The sequence below is a fragment of the Phyllobates terribilis genome, unplaced genomic scaffold (genome assembly GCF_046119375.1).
Source record: "Phyllobates terribilis strain yellow unplaced genomic scaffold, ASM4611937v1 Scaffold_9__5_contigs__length_417890890, whole genome shotgun sequence".
In the NCBI taxonomy this organism is placed as follows: domain Eukaryota; kingdom Metazoa; phylum Chordata; class Amphibia; order Anura; family Dendrobatidae; genus Phyllobates; species Phyllobates terribilis.
In genome coordinates this window covers 410,723,951-410,745,634 of record NW_027362769.1, presented here as the reverse complement: position 1 = coordinate 410,745,634, position 21,684 = coordinate 410,723,951, and the positions used below count along the sequence as shown (strand labels likewise).

The following is a 21,684-nucleotide window of genomic DNA, read 5'->3' as shown; positions in this document are numbered from 1 at the left end:
CTTACGCAAGCCCCCCACCCTGTCCACCTCCGGCCTCAGCATGAGCAATTTATCCTCCAGTAAACAACATTCCATCTTTTGTGAATCAATCAGAATACCTAAAATAGTCAAAACAGTACAAGGCCCTTCTGTTTTCTGTTCAGACAGCGGAACGCCAAAATGCTTAGCCACCCAAAACATAGATGCTAACAAGTTCCCACAAACTAACGATTCTGGAGGACCTATAAACAAAAAATCATCCAAATAATGAATGACCGACTGTACACCTGCAACGTCCCGTACCGCCCATTCCAAGAAAGTGCTAAAAGTTTGAAGCAACGAACAAAAAATTGCACAACCCATGGGCAAACATCCATCTAGGTAGTACTCCTCACACCAAAAACACCCTAACAACGGAATGCTATCCGGGTGCACCGGAAGCAACCTAAACGCCAACTCAATGTTGGTCTTTGCCAACAACGACCCAGGCCCATACCTGCGCACCCATTTTACTGCCGCATCAAATGATGAATACTCCACCGAACATAGACCCTGATCAATACCATCATTCACCGAAAAGCCCTTTTGGATATGACAAGTGCTGGATCAAACAAAATTTATTCGGTTCCTTCTTTGGCACAACTCCCAAAGGAAAAATAATCACACCCTCACCCGGTAAATGTGGAAAAGGACCAGCCATACGACCCACCTCCACCTCTTTAGACAACATTTCACTAACCACATCCAGATGCAACAGGGCCAACCTCAAATTCTTAAGTGAAAAAGGAACTTTCTGTGTGGGTGGAGGAATCCTAAAACCTTCTAAAAAACCGTAACTAATAACATCCGCTTTTTCCCGATCTGGATATCTAATTAGAAAGGGGGCCATCCCAGGAAATTTCACTGGAGTCTCCCCCTTGACCGGGACCCACTGAAGGCTTCCCATTTCCGTTCTTGAAACATTTAGAGGCGCCGTGGGAACTCCCATTACAATGGGAACACACGTGTTTGAACTTACAGCTGTTCCCATTCTTGCATTAGCCGTCGTTAAACTGCCAACACGTTCCCAATTTTTCTTTTCACCCTGCGCCCCCGCATTAGTCCCCCTCCCCCGTGTCCAGACGATTGACTACTGCTGCCTCCGCTCCCGTGAAAGGACTGCCCGTATATGGCTGGAGCCATTACCTTAAGCCACAACCCTATGTCCCTCTGATCCCTACGTAATTTCTGGCCTCACTGCCTTCCTCTGCCTGAACTGCTTGTCGTAACGTAACCATGTCTGCCCCCCGTATGTACGATGGGCCTCCCCTATAGAATCCAAATACTAAAACAAACCGGAGCAATTTTCCAGAAACTTTTCCCCAATAACCCTAGCCAATGTTGCAAACGCTTGCAACCAATTTACAAACGTCTAGGGAATCAAACGTTACCTCCGCTTTTCTTCCTCCTCCTCCTTGCTATCGTCCTTCTTTCAATTATCTAAATTGAACTTTTCCAAGGGGAGGAGGGAGAAAATTTCAACATACTCATCCCGCCAAATTTTTTCCCTTACCTCTTTTTTTAAATGTGCCCCCAAAGGCCCCTCAAAGCACATGTACACCGCATCCCTTGTCATATCATCCAGCTTTACCGTATCGCCTTTTCTTTTTCAGTTTGCACCGATACCAAAACCCCAGAGGACACCTCCTCGCTAGCAACCATTGACCTGACCCACAAGCTTCCACGGGCGAGACACCCGTCTCACCTGCTGTCCCACCGTCTAAAGTCAGCAAGAATTGCGACATAGTATGTAAAATATCACTAAGCCCCGGTACATTTGCTCCACTCGGCCCACCCACATTCCTCCCATCGTACCCCTCTAATTGACTACTCGCTACCCCTTGTGATACAGCCCCTGCGGGCAACAAACCAGACATATAATCATACTCACGTAGCTGCGCAGGTGCTGTGTCCCCGCCAGCCGACAATCCTGAGTCCTGCCGATCCTGTGAGTTGTCGATTCCTTGTTCCAAATCCGATCCTTCTGATTGGCGGCCATGCTCCAGGCCTGCGGCCCCCGGCCTCCTCGTAACCGTGGGGGACCCGAGCGCCTGCCTCAGACGCTGGTGCTCCCATGCCTGGACTTCGCCTCCCGCTTATCCTCACTCTGCTCCGCTTAGCAGGCCTGTGACCTCGATCGCCACCAGACCCGGACCGACCAGCCCGGCCCGTGCTGGATGGGATGTGACTGCCAGGCATCTCCCTTCTGCCGCCCGCCGCAGGCCTGTCAGTGTTGCTTCTCCCATCTGCAGCCTGCCCTCCGATCACCGCCATATGGTGAGTCTCCCGCTCCGTCTGGCAGGTATCCCGACAGGGCATCGCCAGGCATACCTGCCATTCCAGATGTGGGTCCCGACTGCTCCACAGCTGCATGCCTCCGATCCCCTATGTTGCGCCGCATGGAGGCCGATCTTCCTGATGCAGGGGTGTCCCTGCTAAGCGCTGCCCATACTTTCGGTCTACCGCAGGGCGCACTTCCTGTGCAGCCTGTACCTCGGCGCCGGTCCCTGTTCCACTCTGTCCAGAGCCCGCAGGCCGGCTTTGTGGATTCCTGCCGGTGCGAGCAGGGCGGCGTGGCACCGCACTGTGCTGCTCGCTACCCGCAGGGTCCCGTGAAGGGCTCCGCAGCCGTCGCCTACTGCCTGCAAATACTTCGGGTGACAGCTGCTGCGGAGGTCTCGATCTTTTTGGTCTCCCATTGGGTCCTGGTGCCTCGTCCTCCGCATGTGCTTCCCCCAGCAAGGCTGACAGCTGGGATGCAGCCAGCCTCCATCTCTATAATGGGCCGAGTCCCGCAGCTGGGCCACCAATGCTTCCACGGACTCCATAGAGGCACGGATTTGTGTGATATGTGGTCTTCACTGTCCGAGTCCTACTGGAGAATGGCCCTTCCCACACTAATTCCCACAGACCACTCCTCAACTCTTTTAGTGCCCGCCCCACTCCGTCCTCACCCAATCCTAAACCCCCGCATCTTCCAAACTCAGCTCCTCCCGGGCAATCCCAGTCATGGGGGGCTTCCCTTTAGCTACGCCCGACTCCAGTCTTGGGACGGCGCAGAAGACTGGGTGACAACATGTCTCCAAGAGAAACACCTCTTCTAGCAACACATTTGCAGCCTCCTTGGATAACCTTACGAAGGATATCATCCTGATTAACAACAGGTAAGTATTTTAGGATGATGTTCATTATAGCATTGACTGTAGGCAGTTGTAAATGTAACATTGGAGGGAGAAATAAACTTATTGTTGGTATTATTAGAATTGTATAACCAATCATGACAGCTATCACCAGTGGATTTGGCACCCTGTTGATTCGGGGTGTCCACCCTGCCGTCACACCGCTCACACTATAACCATGCACTTTTTAAAAGTGGAGAAAAAAAGTAGAAAAAGACCCCAACCGTTTTCTCATTATGGATCAAAATATGCAAGTTGGACAAATCACATCACAGCGGTGACCGGACAGTTTTCATCTACTTCAAGCAATAACTCCCTAAGAACAGTGTGGCGTACACAGGGGTCGCCCGCCCGGACCATGGGTATGTGTTGGACTAATCTGTGTCCCTCAGGGTGGCAGACGGTCCACCCTTTACCGGAACCAGTGGGAAACTATAGATGAGAGGAGAATAACGCTTGGTGAGCTATCACTATGCAGTGGTGCTTCAAAGTTTGTGAACCCTTTAAAATGTTCCATATTTCTGCATAAATGTGACTGAATCTTTTCTCACAAACCTTTTCCGCTCTGCTCTCCCCCCGGCTCTAAAACATGATGGCTGCAGATTGGACTTTGTTTTCACGTTCCTGAAATTGCCAATTTCTGTTTTTCCAGTTCCAGTTTTTCCTCCATTTCTTCCAAGAGCCATAACTTTTTTTAATTTTTCTGTCCACATAGATGCTTATGAGGTTTGTCTTTTGCAGGACAAGTTGCAGTTTTGAACGACGCCATTGATTTTAACGCATAGTTTACACCATTGATTTTACCGCATAGTTTACACCATTGATTTTACCGCATAGTTTACACCATTGATTTTACCGCATAGTTTACACCATTGATTTTACCGCATAGTTTACACCATTGATTTTACTGCATAGTTTACTGAAAAACAGGAAAAAAATTCCAAGTGCAGAGAAATTGTGAAAAAAAAAACAATTCTGACATTGTTTTTTGAAAATTGTTTTAACGGCGTACATTGTATCGTAAAAATGACCTCACAATATGATTCTCCTCATCCGTATGATTACGGTGATACCAAACTTGTCCAGATTATTTATTATTTTAGCGGTAAGAAAAAGTCAGAACTTTGAAAGTTTTCGTTATTGTGTCGCCATCTTCTGACACCTGTAATGTTTTCATTTTTGGGGTGACTGAGCCGTGTCAGGGCTTGTTGTTCTACGGGGCGAGGCGCCATTTCTATTGATACCGATTGTTGGAGGCGGGTCGTGACTGTGACGTGCAGCCATCATCTGCTGTGTGTTCGGCGGATTTAATGCAACATTCAAGATTCAACTAAAATCAAGGATCGTTCAGCAAAAGCCGCGTTATCCATGGACATGTTACGCATTTGCATCAGATATTCCTGCACCAAAAACCTGTCCCTTAGCAGGAAATACTGGGTAAAATCCGGGCTTTTTTGCATTTATTTCTTATTCATTTTTTTTCTGTCTTTTCTCATTCATTTGAGTGGGTGAGAAATTCTGCAAAATCACCGACTTTGCTGATACAGTAAAATGCCGCAAAAAAAACATGGGGCAAAAAAGTGTGAAAAATTAGGCAAAAATGCAATGTGTGCATAAGCTCTTAGGAGTGTATAAATGTGCTGAAGTCTAGGTGACATCCCAAATTTTACCCTCTGCAAAAGTACTTCTGCCATCACTATGTACTCATTGATTTATAAAAGTTAAGGGTTTATCTTTGTGTCGCTATCGAAATATTTTTTAGACTAAGTTCAAGTTGCAGCAACATTTAGAGCAATAATTATTCAGGAGCTCGTGGAGCCCAACTTCCAGAAAATGGGTTTCCTGGAGAAAAATGTCGTCTGCTTTCTCCCACTGACTGACGTAGACCTCTCGCCCGGAGACGTAGACCTTTATCACTGAATGTAATAATATTTCAATAAAACAAAGTTTGGGCAAAGCAGCGCTGCAGCCAAACCTCCAACCTCATCCAACCTTTACGATCACCGATGGTAGATAAACGTCAGACCAGTAATCAGAGAAATAAAAGTTGAAATAGAAGAACAAGTAAAAAAAGTTTAAAAAAATTGAAAATATTTTAAAGAAAATCACAAAATAAATGAAAAAAATATTATACCAATAAATAAGTATATTTATGTAAAAACAAAAAAGAACAAAAAATTACATTTGGTATCACCGCATCTAGAACGACCCAATCTATAAAACTGTCACACTAATTAATCCCTTCATTGAATCTGTAAAATAAAAAAAAACATTGTGGCAAAAACAATGCTTTTTCATCATAGCGCCGAACAAAAAGTGGAATAAAATGTGATCAAAAAGACAAATTACAAATAATAATGGTATCACTGAAAACGTCATCTTGTCCCGCAAAAAAAAAAGCCACCATACAGCTCCATCAGCGGAAAAATAAAAATCTTATAGCTCTCAGAATAAAGCGATGCAAAAACAATTATTTCTATTCTATTTCTATAAAATTGTTTTTATTGCATAAAACTGCCAAAACATAAAAAAATTACATAAAAGTGGTATAGCTCTAATTGTACTAACCCAAAGAATAAAGCTGCCTTATCAATTTTTCCACACGCGGCGCGTCATAAAAAACACAAAAAGCAATTCCTAAATATCTGTTTTTTGTTCATTCTGCCTCCCAAAAATTAGAATAGAAAGCAATCAAAAAATGTGATTTGCCCGAAAATGGAACAAATAAATAACGTCAAAGTACGCCGCATGTGTGCCCATTTTAGAAAGTCAGCTACAGCTTCCGCTGCGCTTGCCGTGCTTCAGCAGTGTTTGCAGCTTCCAGTTCAACGACTGATTTGCGATGTCCCTACGCGTTGGAACTCTACATTGCAGATGTTGGGAATGATTTGTGAGAAGAGAGCAGTTGTTGACTTCCAGTATCAACAAGGCTGTCGGTATTCAGGTCACACTCCACACATAAGACCTCAGGAGTGGGCATGGATGTCAGACATCTGTACCATCCTCCAAAACTTTGAGGACTCCACCAAGATGGTGAGCGGCGATGATGCCATAATTAGCATCACCATTCGCCTCTCTCTTCTGAAACGCTCTCTGTTCACAATTAAAGAGGATGCATTGCAGGCGGAGCACGATGAGATGGAGCAAGGAACCATACAGGGTGATTCCACACAGCCCAGCCTCAACTCATCCCAACATGGATTGGGTGAGATTGACAAGAGGAGGAAGACGGTACTACTGTCATATTGTCTCTTCAGCGTGGATGGCCTGAGGACAGGAATGAGGAGGAGGAGGAGAGCATGGTCAGTCGTCCTCTTGGTGAGGACACGGAAGTCTTGCCTCTTTGCAGTCTGGCACACATGGCTGAGTTTATGTTACCCTGCCTTTCCTGTCACCCTCGTGTTGTCCAAATTTTGGGTGACATTCATTACTGGTTGGTGACACTTTTAGACCCACGCTACAAGGAGAACTTTCTGTCTCTTATTTCCATGCTGGACAGGCCTAATAAAATGGGGCAGTACCAGAATGTCCTTATTGCGGAATTATTAAAAAAAATACATCTCAAAACGCTGGTGCCAGAGGTCACAGTTTGTTGGACAACCAAAGAGTACAGGCGAGAGAGACAAATATGATCCAGCAGAGGCCGGGGAACACTGTCAAAGTTCTGAGACAGTTTTCTTCAGACCATCCCATCACACAGGCCCTGAGATGCGAGGTACTTTTAGAAGAAGGGAAAAGTTTCGGAAGATGGTGAGGGAGTACCTTGCCGACCGTACCAACGTCCTCAGTGATTCCTCTGTGCCTTATAATTATTGGGTATCCAAGCTGGACACGTGGCATGAACTGACTCTCTACGCCTTGGAGGTCCTGGCCTGCCCTACCACTAGCATTTTGTCAGAGCGGGTTTTTACTGCCGCCGGTGGAATTATAACCGAAAGGCGCATCCGCCTGTCAACTGAAAAACTCTTCTAAAAATGAACAAGCACTGGATTGGACCAGACTTCTCAACAGCACCAAATTATAGCAGCGTAATATAAACTCAAATACAGTGTCTTTTTTTTGGGGAGATCTAACTCTATTCCCATGCACCTTTTGTCTTCACATCGAGACATAGGTATACGCTTCCTGATTTTGTCTATTTTCTCTTGTCCTCCTCCTTCTCCTCATCCTCATCCTCCACCACTATATCACCACAATATCTACGTCTCTTGCAAGGGGCGTTGGAGTTCCTCCAAATTTTTGGCAGCTGTTGCATTCACTGCATAGGCAAACAGTATGGGAGACCCACTTCCTAATAATAGGAACATTGTTTTCAGGAGGCCCTCTGACCTCTGTCTCCTGCAAGGGGCATTGGAGTTCCTCCAAATTTTTGGCAGCCGTTGTACTCACTGCATACCCTATAACTGTATAGCAGACCCTCTCTTTTCTACTGGGAACATGCCATTACTGTGACCCAGCTCTGTGTCTTTAAATTGTTAGTGGGGATTTTCTCAATTTTTGGCAGCCCTTGCAGTCACAGCATGGGCATTACCACTATAGGAGACCCGCTGCTTTATAATATTAACATTTTTTGTTACTGAGACCCTCCTCTAGGTCTCTTCAAAAGGGTATTGGGTTGCGTCCAAATTTTTGGCAGCCCTTGCAGTCACTGCATATGCAATAACAGTATAGGAGACCCACTCGTTAATAATGGGAACAACAAAGCATAGCCGACTGAGGGCTCTCTAACAATAGCGAGGACCGACTGCTGGCCCTTTAAGAATAGTAAGGGCCGTCTGATGTCACTATAAAAATAGGCTTTGTGACTTTCAGAGGCCCTCCATCATAAATGAAACAGGATGTGTCTGATGATGTGTCACCCACCACATGGCCAGATAAGGTTCTAAAATGTTAAAATGACATTTCCCGGTGAATGCATTTGCCACTGTTGAAAGCAGTGCAAAAACGCATCAAAAATGCTACGTGTGAACATAGCCCAAAGTGTGGAGGAGTATTTTTGTTTTTGGTTATTTATTTTGCCTTATATACAAGTCATTACCCTGGAAAGGATGTTCCTTAACATATTTCCCAAGAAATTCCATTTTGGTTTCGTTTTTGTATGTTTTATTGTGAGTCTGTAAGAGTGGCGTAATACCTCTGACAACATTGTTCACAGCAGTTACCTGGGAGTCAGAAATGCTTCCAGGGGTCTTCCCCATGCTGTTCCCATGTCATTTGAGCACTGTTCCCATTGATTTGGGCAATTTTTAGGCCCTGAAAAATGCTCAAGTTTCCCATAGACTTAAATCGGGCTCATTACTCGGATCGAGCACTCGAGCATCCCAATTTGCTTGACTCGAATGACGAGTACCCGAGCATTTTAGTGCTCACTCATCACTAGTCTTTTAGTGTGTGACAGCAGACAAACATAAAAACGCAATATATATCTGGTATCGCTGTAATCACACCGACCCAAAGAATAAAGTCGTCTAATCACTTATATCGCACAAGGAACAGCGTAAAAAATAAGTAAAACCAATTCGTCACCAGCTGTTGATTTGTTCATTCTGCCTCCCAAAGATCGCAGTAAGGCTCGGCTTACATTTATCCTGCGCTTTTCGCTGAGCACTTATACTGCGGTTTCCATGTAAATCTCTGAAATACGTGATTCAGACTGAACCCCCGATGGAAGATTCCCTGTAATGAGGAAGATGAAGGCACCATGGATCCTGCGGTGTCCGTCTTTTTAGGAGTGCATGAAAGTGCCATCGGCCACAGTTTTGTGCACTTCTGAAAAGAAGGACAACGCTGAACAGAGGCCAGACGGAGTACAGTGTAACTCTGCTACCTCATTTCTCTTTGCTTAAAAGTCTCCTCATCTTGACATGCTTAACATGTCACTCTCCGAAAGGAGAAACGTTACTCCTTGGTTACCAGTCTGACGCCTCTCACACAGCCGAACCAGAACTCACACTCTGCACTGATTAGGGACATTACCCTGAAACACAGTTTCTGTAAATTGAGATTTTGGTTTTGGCTATTATCCTAAGTCATGTGACAAGGCTCGTTAGAGCATTAATATAACTGTTCTGTGTTTAAGTTGCTGTGAATATCCACAATTCCATCATTGTTTTTAGGTTTTTACATCATTCTTTGTATTGTTAGAATATCCTGGAAACATGATTCTTCGGGTCACAGTAACACCATATTTGCATATATATTTTTTCTTATTTAAGATGTAAAAAAAAATTATAAAATTGTGGAAAAACATTTTAGCTTGAGTTGCCATTTTCTGGGACACTGATGGAGCTGAGTGATCATTTTTAAAGAGGTGAGGTGACCAAAAAAAACACAATTTTGTTATTTTTTTTTCTCTTTATGGCATTTATTGTACATGTTAAAGGGAATTGTAACCAACTTTTTGCTTCCCTATCTGAGAGTAACATGATGTAGGGATAGATAACTTGATTCCAGCAATGTGTCACTTACTGGGCTGCTTGCTGTCATTTTGCTGCAATCCCTGTTTTATTTGCTGCAGTTCTGGCAGTGTTTGGAATGTTGAGCTGTATGACTCCGCCCACATCAGTGGTAGCAGCTTTCTGTGTTCACTGTGCATAGGCAGAAAACTGCCAATAAATGGTGGATACTATAAAACTCATGAATATGGAGAATCACTGTACCTGACAGCAATCCCAGTAGTCCTCTAATGATAATCTCCTGCTGATAAAACTGTGATTTTATGAAAACTACACACCCAAGACATACTATCAATGCTATACCTATGGGGGAACTGTCAAGTGCAAGGAGGATATGTTCTAGTGATGATGAACTTTATCTGAGGAGGTATCAGTTATTAGAGACTGACTTGTGGATCCAATAATAAAAAAGCGGCTAATAATCTTTCTAAAATTCCGCGCCCTTATGTATAAATCTAAATAGAAGGATACAAATGAATTTGCCCCTTCTGTCACCTTCTCTGCTGCTTGTAGCCCTCAATATGGCCCTATATCAGAAAGATTATCAGTAAATACCTCCCTGTGGTTAATCAGGATGGTACATTACGTCCCGTCATTGAAGGGGGCTGCCATTGTGTAGCTAAGAGGGGACGTACATTGGGAGATATGCTATCACCAGGCTTATATAGTAAACCCAGACCCCCTGCCTGGGGTGGAGAGCTCGGCGCTGGAGCGCCGCAACGTAAGAAGAAACTTTTCTTTTTTTAACTTTTTTTTTTAAAGCCGCACCAGGACAGGATGATGGACAATGAGGGCAAAAAGGAGACGCATTTGGGGGCAGAATGGAGACACGTTTGGGGGCAGAATGGAGACACGTTTGGGGGCAGAATGGAGACACGTTTGGGGGCAGAATGGAGACACGTTTGAGGGCAGAATGGAGACACGTTTGAGGGCAGAATGGAGACACGTTTGAGGGCAGAATGGAGACGCGTTTGAGGGCAGAATGGAGACGCGTTTGGGGGCAGAATGGAGACGCGTTTGGGGGCAGAATGGAGACGCGTTTGGGGGCAGAATGGAGACGCGTTTGGGGGCAGAATGGAGACACGTTTGGGGGCAGAATGGAGACACGTTTGGGGGCAGAATGGAGACACGTTTGGGGGCAGAAAGGAGACACATTTGGGAGCAGAATGGAGACACATTTGGGGGCAGAATGGAGACACATTTGGGGGCAGAAAGGAGACATATGGGAGCAGAATGGAGACACATTTGGGGGCAGAATGGAGACACATTTGGGGGCAGAAAAGAGAGAGACAACAGGGGGAATTAAACAGACAATGTGGGGACAGAATGGAGAGACATGGGGGGCAGAATGGAGACACATTTGGAGGCAGAATGGAGACACATTTTGGGGCAGAAAAGAGAGAGACAACAGGGGGAATTAAAGAGACAACGGGGGGGCAGAATGGAGAGACATGGGGGGCAGAATGGAGAGACATGGGGGGCAGAATGGAGAGACATGGGGTCCAGAATGGAGAGACATGGGGGCAGGATGTGGAACATTATTACTGTAGGGGCTAATTATGTATATTACTACTGCTGTGATGTATTTTATATTTGAGCATACTGTTTTCAGTGGGGGGGTCCTGTTACTGTGCCGGGCGGCACTATGTTGCTGTTTTTTCTGTATTTGGTGTAGTATAGAAGTTGGGGAAAAATTGTGGAATATTCTCTGGAAACTGCTCCAGATAACTGTGTGTTATTTTCTGCAGAGACGAATCCTGGCTGGAAGAAGTGATGGAGGTCTGCGCTGGATGATGAGGAAAAGTGAAGATGAAGGACTTATACTAGAGAAGTCACCGGTGAGTCAGTGTGTTATCTGTACGCTGACACTATACACTATATACAGAGCTCTTGTGTATGTTGTCACTGGTGATCACTGTACTACCTGTACACTGACACTATACATTGTATACTATGTACAGAGCTTCTGTATATAATCACACTTAGGGTAATATTAGTATTCTGTTTTTTTTTTATTAAGAATCAGTATTGTAGTATTCAATCACTATGTGGTGGTAGTATGTGGTCTGGTCACGGTGTGATGGTATTTGTCCCTTGTATGTGGTATTATTCGGCCACTATGTGGTGGTAATATGTGGTCTGGTCATGGTGTGGTGATATTTGTCTCTTGTATGTGATATTATTCGGTCACTATGTGGTGGTAACAAGTGGTCTGGTCATGGTATGACGGTATTTGTCCCTTGTATGTGATATTATTGGTCATTTTAAAAAATGTATGTGACACATTCCCTAAATAAAAATATACCTAAAAACAATATTAGGTATTATAAGAAATATTTAATAGGTTAGAGTACAGCAGGGCCCGGCCAGAAGAGTCTCCTTGTCATGGTAGCGGCTTAAAAAATCTTTTGACAAAAACCAAAGCTGCTGGCTATATGATCTGATGTTCGATGGGAACTGTTAATATGTGATTGGTGAGGACGTAGTGCAGACAGTAGAGTTTTTCCAAGAGACTGAGGAATGTTTGAGGGATGGAGGCGGAGCTGGGGTGGAGCCTGGGCGGAGTCTCAAGGGGGCCCAAAAATTTTGTAAGTATGGGGCCCCGAAATTCCTGGTGGCAGCCCTGACCTACAGAAACGACTTATATTTTATATACTAAATAATTCTCCTATTTCCCCCTTTCTTTCAATATGCATATATGTTTTTGGATTGTTTGCTATATTGAACTATATTTATATTTTCTCTATGGAATAGTGAATTTATTATAATGATTCTCTATGCTTACCATTGCTCTATGGGATTCATGGAGATAGAAGCTGTTTTCCCTAGGCAATTAATTATACTGATTTGTGATAATGACGTGTATGTAAATACCATACTGGTGGTTTTCCTCACTATATCCTACGATTAAGGGTGCATTTTGCACCAGAAACGCGTCAGGTCGAGATTTCTACATTTTAATCTTTTAATCACGTAACCAATAAAGTTTTTCCAATTTATTTTTTACATTCTGGATGAATGTGCCAATTTTTTACCTTTTTCCTTCCTATTTGGCTGCTATTAGTGATGAGCGAGTACGTTCGGGTAACCCTTTCGGCGAGTATGCTCGGGTGAGTACCGAGTATCTTCAGCGTACTCGGTGATATGTTTGAAATGCTCCCGTGTGCATGATTTGCGACTGTTTGACAGCTTTAATACATGTGAGGAATGCTTGCTTCTTTCGCATTCCTCACATGTATTAAAGCTGTCAAACAGTCGCAAATCATGCACACGGGAGCGTTTCAAACATATCACCGAATACGCTGAAGATACTCGGAGCTCGGCCCGAGCATACTCGCTCATCACTAGCTGCTATATGTCATGATTTCTCTGCGCAGTGAGTGATTACTGTGCTGTCCTATGGAAACTGGGTCATGCTGAATTTCAAGTTTTTGGATTGACAGCTCGGCTGTGTAATGTTGTGATGGGCGTGCTGAGCTCTCGGTCACTTGATTCACAGCTCGGCTGTCCAATCTGTGACTGGGAGGTGCTGGACTTTCTCCAGGTGTTCTGGAGATTGACCAAGCTATTTAGCTGAGCTGTCTGTCAGTGATCTCTGCCAGTTGTAGCTTGTGCTTCCTGGTGAGTGTTCACCTTATTCTGGTGTTGTAAGTTCTGATCTTCTGCGGCCTGACCCCTTGGTCTGTGTTCTGACCATCCCTTTGTCTTGCCCTTTGGCTTTGATCTTTGGACTGTGACCTGACTTACACCTTTGTCTTTTCCCTCATTTATCTGCGTGCTCCCTTGGTATTGACCCCGGAACGTCTGACTTTTCTGCCTCACTGTCTGTCCGTCACACTATGATAGTGCCTGTCACGTACACACTTCTCAGCAGGTGACGTAGGATGCAACTGCAAAAGTAAATTTATCTCCTCTCACTCAATCTTGCACTCAACCTCCCTTATAGGCTATAAAGTGAGCATAAATCATCACACCCCGACACCGTGCATGCACCCCAGATATACGACACGCTGCCCCCCACTCACACGGGGTGATGAGTCCCCGAAATATGTTACTGTCTGACAATCAAAAAGGTCAGAGAGTCTGAAGGGTTATGGATTCTTTACAGCATACAAGGACCAAACTTCTTATAGTTTTAAGCTTTAATTTAAAAGAATATACAAGAAAAGATATAAAAAAAGAGAAAATAAAGTGACACACAAGTATGCAAACAGTTCTAAAATAAAAAGAGAGAAATAAGAGAAATACCTTCTATAGTTATTCTACTGTTTCCTCGATGGGATGGAAGGTTTACGAATCACATCCAGCTGAAGCAGACCCTCACATCTGACCACCTTTCCTTTGGTTAAACCATCTTTTAGATGTCTGGTCCTGGGCCCAACTTTCCGGCATGGCCTAGATCGTAATATAGAATTTATAGGACCGTGGACTAATTAGGGGCGAGCACCTTACATATTAAATATCTAGTTTCTTCTATCCCTCTACCAATAGTAAATGTCCGGCCTGGCCATGAAGGACCATCTGCCTACACTTTGAAGCTTTGGCTCACCAAGCCGAGGTGTGAGGAATGACTCTCTGTAGTCCCAGTGATACCCCCTTAGTTCAGAGATCCTGTAATAATATTACATAGTGTCTATGCCCTTAGTGTAGTGTCAATCATGTGAATGGAAGACTTAAACTAATGTTACTTGACTGACGTTATAATTTCCCTTACAGTGCCTTAAGGAAGTAATTCTATATTTATTAAAAAATATACAACATTGACCACCTCCGACCTTCCGACATCCACGGGTTCTCTTAGATTAGTCGGCCCGGCACAGTGTCGTCATTGCAGTCTGATGCTCACAGAAAGTCACGCCGGGCCAGATAATCAAAAAAAAAGTGGATGACCGCAGTTAGGAAGTGATACGGAGGCTTCGCGTCCAGAGGTAACAGAGTACTGACCCGGCCGCTGGAACAGGGTTCTATATATCGATTGGATCATTATCAGTCATGACAATGAAAGTTATGAAAACAGGACAGATCTGGAACAGTTCTGTGCTCAGATTATGTAAATACTTGGGTTTCAGTGTAGGATATTTTCTAATTGGCCTTCGTTGCTGAGATCATGGCGGAGGCCGTTGGCCATTTTTGGGGATCGTAAAAGAAACAACCTCTAAAAATTGAATCCATTTTTTTGCATAGTTTGTGCAGGTGGTTTCTTCTCGTACATGTGGGACATCATGTTGTTACCGCTTTTCCATGGACTTCCATTAGCAAACAGTTCAATAAAGGTCGCTCCGACCCACCACATGTCTGACATCTTGGTTGGAGGGGATTTATTTTCCATAAAACTTTCAGGGGCCATGTACAGTAATGTTCCCCCGATGGGTCCAGTCTTCTCAGATCTACCCATTTTGGTGTATATTGTAACCCGAATATTGGCCATGCCGCCGTCAGCGAGAAGAGACTTTTTGTTCCTTTGGTGAATCTAAAACAGAAGCACAAAGAAATGATTATCATCACAGACACGTTGTACTGTGGATATTATGTGGTGGAGGGGCACAGATTTATAAATCTCTGGCACAAGAAGAGGTGGAGACGCCAACAGTTCAGTCCCAACGTACAACGATATTCCCAGGTTTTATGTCTTGATGGACGTTGTTTATGGATTGAGAATATTCCACCGCCGACAGGACGTCCAAGCACACAGACATTTTATCTGTTTCCGACAACTGTGAGACACCGAGCAGGAGAAGAACAGATTGTGTCCCACAGATATGTATCCGAGGAGGGGACGCCATTTTTTCAGACGTTGTCCGGTTCAGGTGTGAAAAGAGACGTTTCTTAATTTTCACCTCCTGAATTAAAATCTGACAATTATCATAGAATAGGAGCCAACTAAAAATGTTATCAAAGAGTTTTCCTTTTACTGCTACATATACCATATTTTTCGGACTATAAGACGCACCCCAAATTTTGGGGTGAAAAATAGTTAAAAAATAGATTTTTATAAGATAGGGGTCCGTGATATAGTTCATATTTAAGGTATCTTACCTTGGGGGGAGGCGGTGGAGCGAGGTCCTTGCTCAGGAAACCAGCGGCGGCAGAAGTGGGGCAATGTTGGGGGCCCTGGGTGTCCCAGCGGTGCGATGAAGCACGGAGCAGGGTCCCTTCCTTGGAAAGCAGCCATCGGCAGCAGTGTGGCGATGATGTGGGCCCAGTGTCGGCGGTGAGAAGAGCGGAGTACATTATTGCTTTCCCTGCGGCTATTTTCCTGAAGCTGTAGGCCGCCGGAGGCTGCGCATGCGCATATTGGGATCTGTGTTCACCCGAGATCTCAATTTGCACATGCGCCACCTCCAGCAACCATTTTCCTGATACCATGCGCCTGCCGACCACGAGCCCACAGTATCGCCATACTTCTGCCGCCGCAGGTGTGATTAACGATGGGCAAACCCGAACGGTAAAGTTCGAGGTCTGTACTGGACACCTAGTGTCCGTGTACAAACCCCGAACACTGACTTCTCCAGGAAGACCATGTTACTGTTTGGATTGGCAGGCCAAACAAAGCTTGCTGAAAGACTGCAGTGCAGCCAATCAACATGCTTTTTCGAGGCGGGCCGTTTCGGTTCAATCACAGCCATGTCAAGTATTGGCTTGGCTGTGATTGGCCGGCGCAGTATGTAAAAAAAGTCGTTGGGTCTCCTCTATTTTTGATAACAAGTGCAGATAAAGCTGACATATGTGGGCTGCAGCCCTCAGCTGTCAGCTTTATCTTGGCTGGTTATCAAAAATAGAGAGGTCCCACACCAGTTTTCTTAAATTATTTAAATAGATATTTAATAAATGGCGTGAGGTCCCCCACATTTTTGATAACCAGCCAAGTGGTTATCATTAAGGTTACCACCAGTCACACGCAGATGCATTCTCACAGTCAGCTCAGTGTGTACTGGATGCCGGGATGGGCGGTCATACTACCCATGTCACTACTCAGCAATGCATCCAGTTGTAGAAGAGTTGGAGCTCAACGTGAGACATATGGATTATCGGTGGACAGGTGAGGGTTACCGTGATTTTTCATTTTGATCTTAATAAATGGGTAAAAAAGGGAGATTGTCTGTGAGTGTTTTCTTCAATCAAAGGAATTTATTTATTAATTTTCACTATGGGGTTAGTAATTGAGGTGTCTGATAGATGTCTCTCCATTACTAACCCCTGGGCTTGATGTCAGCGGACATTATACAGCTGTCATCAATCCTAAAACCATTACCTCACTTGCCAATGCACCGGGGAAAGTGGAAAGACCTAAGGCTAAGCGCCAGAATTGACACCTCTAATGGATACGCCAATTCTTGGGCAGCTGAGGGCTGATGTTATTAGTCTGGGAGGGGGCCAATATCCATGGCCTTTTCCCAGCCTATTAATATCATCCCACAGCTGTCTGTTTGGCCTTTGCTGGTAATGATATATATGGTGCGACACCACATCATTTTTTGGAGGGTCCCTCCATTTTAATACCCAGTAAAGGCTACACAGACAGCTGTGAGCTGACATTAATAGCCTGGGAAGCTTCATGGATATTGGCCCCTTCCCAGAATAATAACACCAGCCCCCAGCTCTCTGCTTTCCCTCGGCTGTTTAGTAAAAATAAGGGGCGCCTCACACATTTTTTTCTCTTAATTTATTAATTAAATACATGTGTAGTAAAATAGGTACGCACTGCACTAATTATATATCTCACTGACATATTCCTTACTACGCACAGGTGCCGGCTGGTGAATACTCATCAACGTACGCCTGCTCTCGCTGCTACCAGCAAGAGCAGGCGTACAATGATGAGAGTAGTACTTATCAGCGGACGCCTGACTGGTGGTAACCTTATCACCACCTGTCACAGCTGCTGACTCACACGCTGTCATCTGTTTCACAGCGTGGGAACCGCAGTGCTGTGACCGGCGGTAACATCGGTAAGGCTACTGCTGATCAGAGCCAGTGTTCCTTGCGCTGTCATACAGATCACAGCTTGGGAACCACCAGATGTTCAGGCCCCCTATTCACTTGAAAGGGGTCTGGGTTCGGGATCAAGTTCGGGTACCGCTCTGGTACCTGAACCAAACTTTCTAATAAAGTTCGGCCAAACCCGACGGACCTGAACATCCATTGGACCGGCCATCAGTAGTTGTGATAACATGGTTTTATTATTATAATAATCTGTGTAAATTATATTATTGTGGGTTTTGTCCATGATAATTGTATCTATTTATTCATTGTCTTTATTTGATCTGTGTTTCTCCTTGACTTGTTGGGGTTTTTTCTTTACCTGAAGTGGACTGTGCATATGATTTACATTATTTATGTAAAGAATGGGTTATTAAACTCAGTTGTATGAGTTCCTGTTTAACTATAACTGATGAAGGGGACGGACCGTCCCAGAAACGCAGAGTTCTACAATCAAATATTTTTTTTTACCTTTTAATGGCTCATCCTCCTTTGTGGCAGCGCACGGGTGGTACCACAAATCCCTATTCTGCCTCTCCTTAGGCTTCACCTGCAGTCCTATGTAACACCACAGATAACACAGTGATATCTCTCTGAGTACAGATAATGTAGTAGATGTCACCTGCAGTCCTATGTAACACCACAGATAACACAGTGATAACTCTCTGAGTACAGATAATGTAGTGGATGTCACCTGCAGTCCTATGTAACACCCCAGATAACACAGTGATATCTCTCTGAGTACAGATAATGTAGTAGATGTCACCTGCAGTCCTATGTAACACCACAGATAACACAGTGATAACTCTCTGAGTACAGATAATGTAGTAGATGTCACCTGCAGTCCTATGTAACACCACAGATAACACAGTGATAACTCTCTGAGTACAGATAATGTAGTAGATGTCACCTGCAGTCCTATGTAACACCACAGATAACACAGTGATATCTCTCTGAGTACAGATAATGTAGTAGATGTCACCTGCAGTCCTATGTAACACCACAAATATATTATATTCTCCTACTACAGATGATTATACCTGTTTCCCTCTTTGTTATCAGGTCTTTTATTCTCTGTAGTTTCTTCTCTGCTCGTCCTCTGTTCCCCATAAGACGTCTCTGATAGTTTGATTTTTTCTCCTCGTTGCTGAACAGGAAGAAATCTTCGGCTCTTTCCCTGATACTCGGCTGATTTTTCTGGATTTGGGTTTTCTGGAGATCACCGCTGTCATCCAGATCATCTATCACCACAATGACGTTCTTCCTCCCTGTATGGAAAGCAAAGATCACCGGTCACCACCATCACACCGGACGTATTAATAACCGCACATCTCACCGGTCACCACCATCACAACGAACGTATTAATAACCGCACATCTCACCGGTCACAACCATCACACTGAACGTATTAATAACCGCACATCTCACCAGTCACCACCATCACACCGAACGTATTAATAACCGCACATCTCACCAGTCACCACCATCACACCGGACGTATTAATAACCGCACATCTCACCAGTCACCACCATCACACTGGACGTATTAATAACCGCACATCTCACCAGTCACCACCATCACACCGAACGTATTAATAACCGCACATCTCACCAGTCACCACCATCACACCGGACGTATTAATAACCGCACATCTCACCAGTCACCACCATCACACTGGACGTATTAATAACCGCACATCTCACCAGTCACCACCATCACACCGGACGTATTAATAACCGCACATCTCACCAGTCACTACCATCACACCGGACGTATTAATAACTGCACATCTCACCGGTCACCACCATCACACTGGAAGTATTAATAACTGCACATCCCACCAGTCACCACCATCACACTGGACGTATTAATAACAACACATCTCACCAGTCACCACCATCACACTGAACGTATTAATAACCGCACATCCCACCAGTCACCACCATCACACCGAATGTATTAATAACTGTACATCTCACCGGTCACCACCATCACACTGGACGTATTAATAACCACACATCCCACCAGTCACCACCATCACACCGAACGTATTAATAACTGTACATCTCACCGGTCACCACCATCACACTGGAAGTATTAATAACCGCACATCCCACCAGTCACCACCATCACACCGGACGTATTAATAACCGCACATCTCACCGGTCACCACCATCACACTGAATGTATTAATAACCGCACATCTCACCAGTCACCACCATCACACCGGACGTATTAATAACTGCACATCTCACCAGTCACCACCATCACAGCGGACATATTAATAACTGCACATCTCACCGGACGTATTAATAACTGCACATCTCACCGGTCACCACCATCACACTGGAAGTATTAATAACTGCACATCCCACCAGTCACCACCATCACACTGGACGTATTAATAACAACACATCTCACCAGTCACCACCATCACACTGAACGTATTAATAACCGCACATCCCACCAGTCACCACCATCACACCGAACGTATTAATAACTGTACATCTCACCGGTCACCACCATCACACTGGACGTATTAATAACCACACATCCCACCAGTCACCACCATCACACCGAACGTATTAATAACTGTACATCTCACCGGTCACCACCATCACACTGGAAGTATTAATAACAGCACATCCCACCAGTCACCACCATCACACCGGACGTATTAATAACCGCACATCTCACCGGTCACCACCATCACACTGAACGTATTAATAACCGCACATCTCACCAGTCACCACCATCACACCGGACGTATTAATAACCGCACATCTCATCGGTCACAACCATCACACCGGACGTATTAATAACTGCACATCTCACCAGTCACCACCATCACAGCGGACGTATTAATAACTGCACATCTCACCAGTCACCACCATCACAGCGGACGTATTAATAACCGCACATCTCACCGGTCACCACCATCACACCGAATGTATTAATGCATCCTACTGCTAATAATAATAATAATTTTTATTTTAATAGTGCCAACATATTCCACAGCACTTTACAATTTTAGGGGGGACTTATACAGACAATACAGAATAAGCATATCTCATATCTCAGGAGTGAGGGTCCGGCTGCTCGCAAGCTTACAGTCTATGAGGAAATGGGGGAGACACAAAAGGTAGAATGTACATATATTGTATAATGCAGCCTTGATATACTAAATAGGATAAATAATAATAATAATACATGGACTGGTCGCCAGCCAGTATGTGTACAGTCCTGACCAAGGCTATTAAGTGCTTGGATGTTATGAACCTGAAATTGAAGAAGATTTTAATATGGGACAAAACTGGGACAGTTAGATAAGTGTGTGGAGGCGATACGCCAGTCTAAAGAAATGGGTTTTTAGGGTCCACTTGAAACTGTGGGTATTGGGAATTAATCAAACTGTCCTGGGTAGTGCATTCCAAGGAATTGGCACAGCACGTGTGAAATCTTGGAGACGGGAGTGGAAAGTTCGGATTATGGAGAATTTTAGTTTTAAGTCATTAGCAGAACAGAGGGCCCGGATAGGGTGGTAGACTGAGACAAGGGAGGAGATGTAGGGCGGTGCTGAATTGTGGAGCGCTTTGTGGGCGAGGGTGATGAGTTTATATTGAACCCTGTGTTGGATGAGTAACCAGTGCAACGACTGGCACAGGGAAGAAGCATCAGTGTATCGGTTGGAGAGGAATATGGTCCTGGCTGCTGCGTTAAGGACGGATTGGAGAGGGGAGAGTTTAGTAAGAGAGAGACCAATAAGTAAAGAGTTGCAATAGTTGAGACAAGAATGAATAACAGCTCCACTTAGAGTTTTTGCCGAGCCAAAGGTAAGAAAAGAAAAGTCCTGATTCTTGAGATGTTTTTGAGGTGTAGATGACATGAACGAGCGAGTGATTTGATGTGAGGAGTGAAGGAAAGATCTGAATCAAGTATGACCCCAAGACAGCGGGCTTGTTGCTGGGGAGTAATGGTGGAGCCACACACGGAAATGGCAATATCGGACACAGGTAGGTTAGTGGAGAGAGGAAATACGAGTAGTTCAGTT

The 21,684-nt window shown here is 44.6% G+C and overlaps 1 protein-coding gene across 2 annotated transcripts in view; it reads right to left on the bottom strand.

Moving 5' to 3' along the window:
* Positions 1-14,248: 14,248 nt before the first annotated feature.
* The window catches only part of LOC141162671 (uncharacterized), a 56,129-nt gene continuing 48,693 nt past the window's right edge, over positions 14,249-21,684 (bottom strand). The window contains exons 7-9 of one of the 2 annotated variants that reach the window (XM_073649021.1): positions 18,673-18,900; positions 18,104-18,190; positions 14,249-15,122 (exon numbers count right to left, since the gene is read on the bottom strand). In XM_073649021.1, coding sequence (XP_073505122.1) covers positions 15,088-15,122; positions 18,104-18,190; positions 18,673-18,900 — 350 coding nt within the window. In that variant the 3' untranslated portion in view covers positions 14,249-15,087. The remainder of the gene's footprint in view (positions 15,123-18,103; positions 18,191-18,672; positions 18,901-21,684) is intronic. The other variant, XM_073649022.1, reaches the window with a different exon arrangement.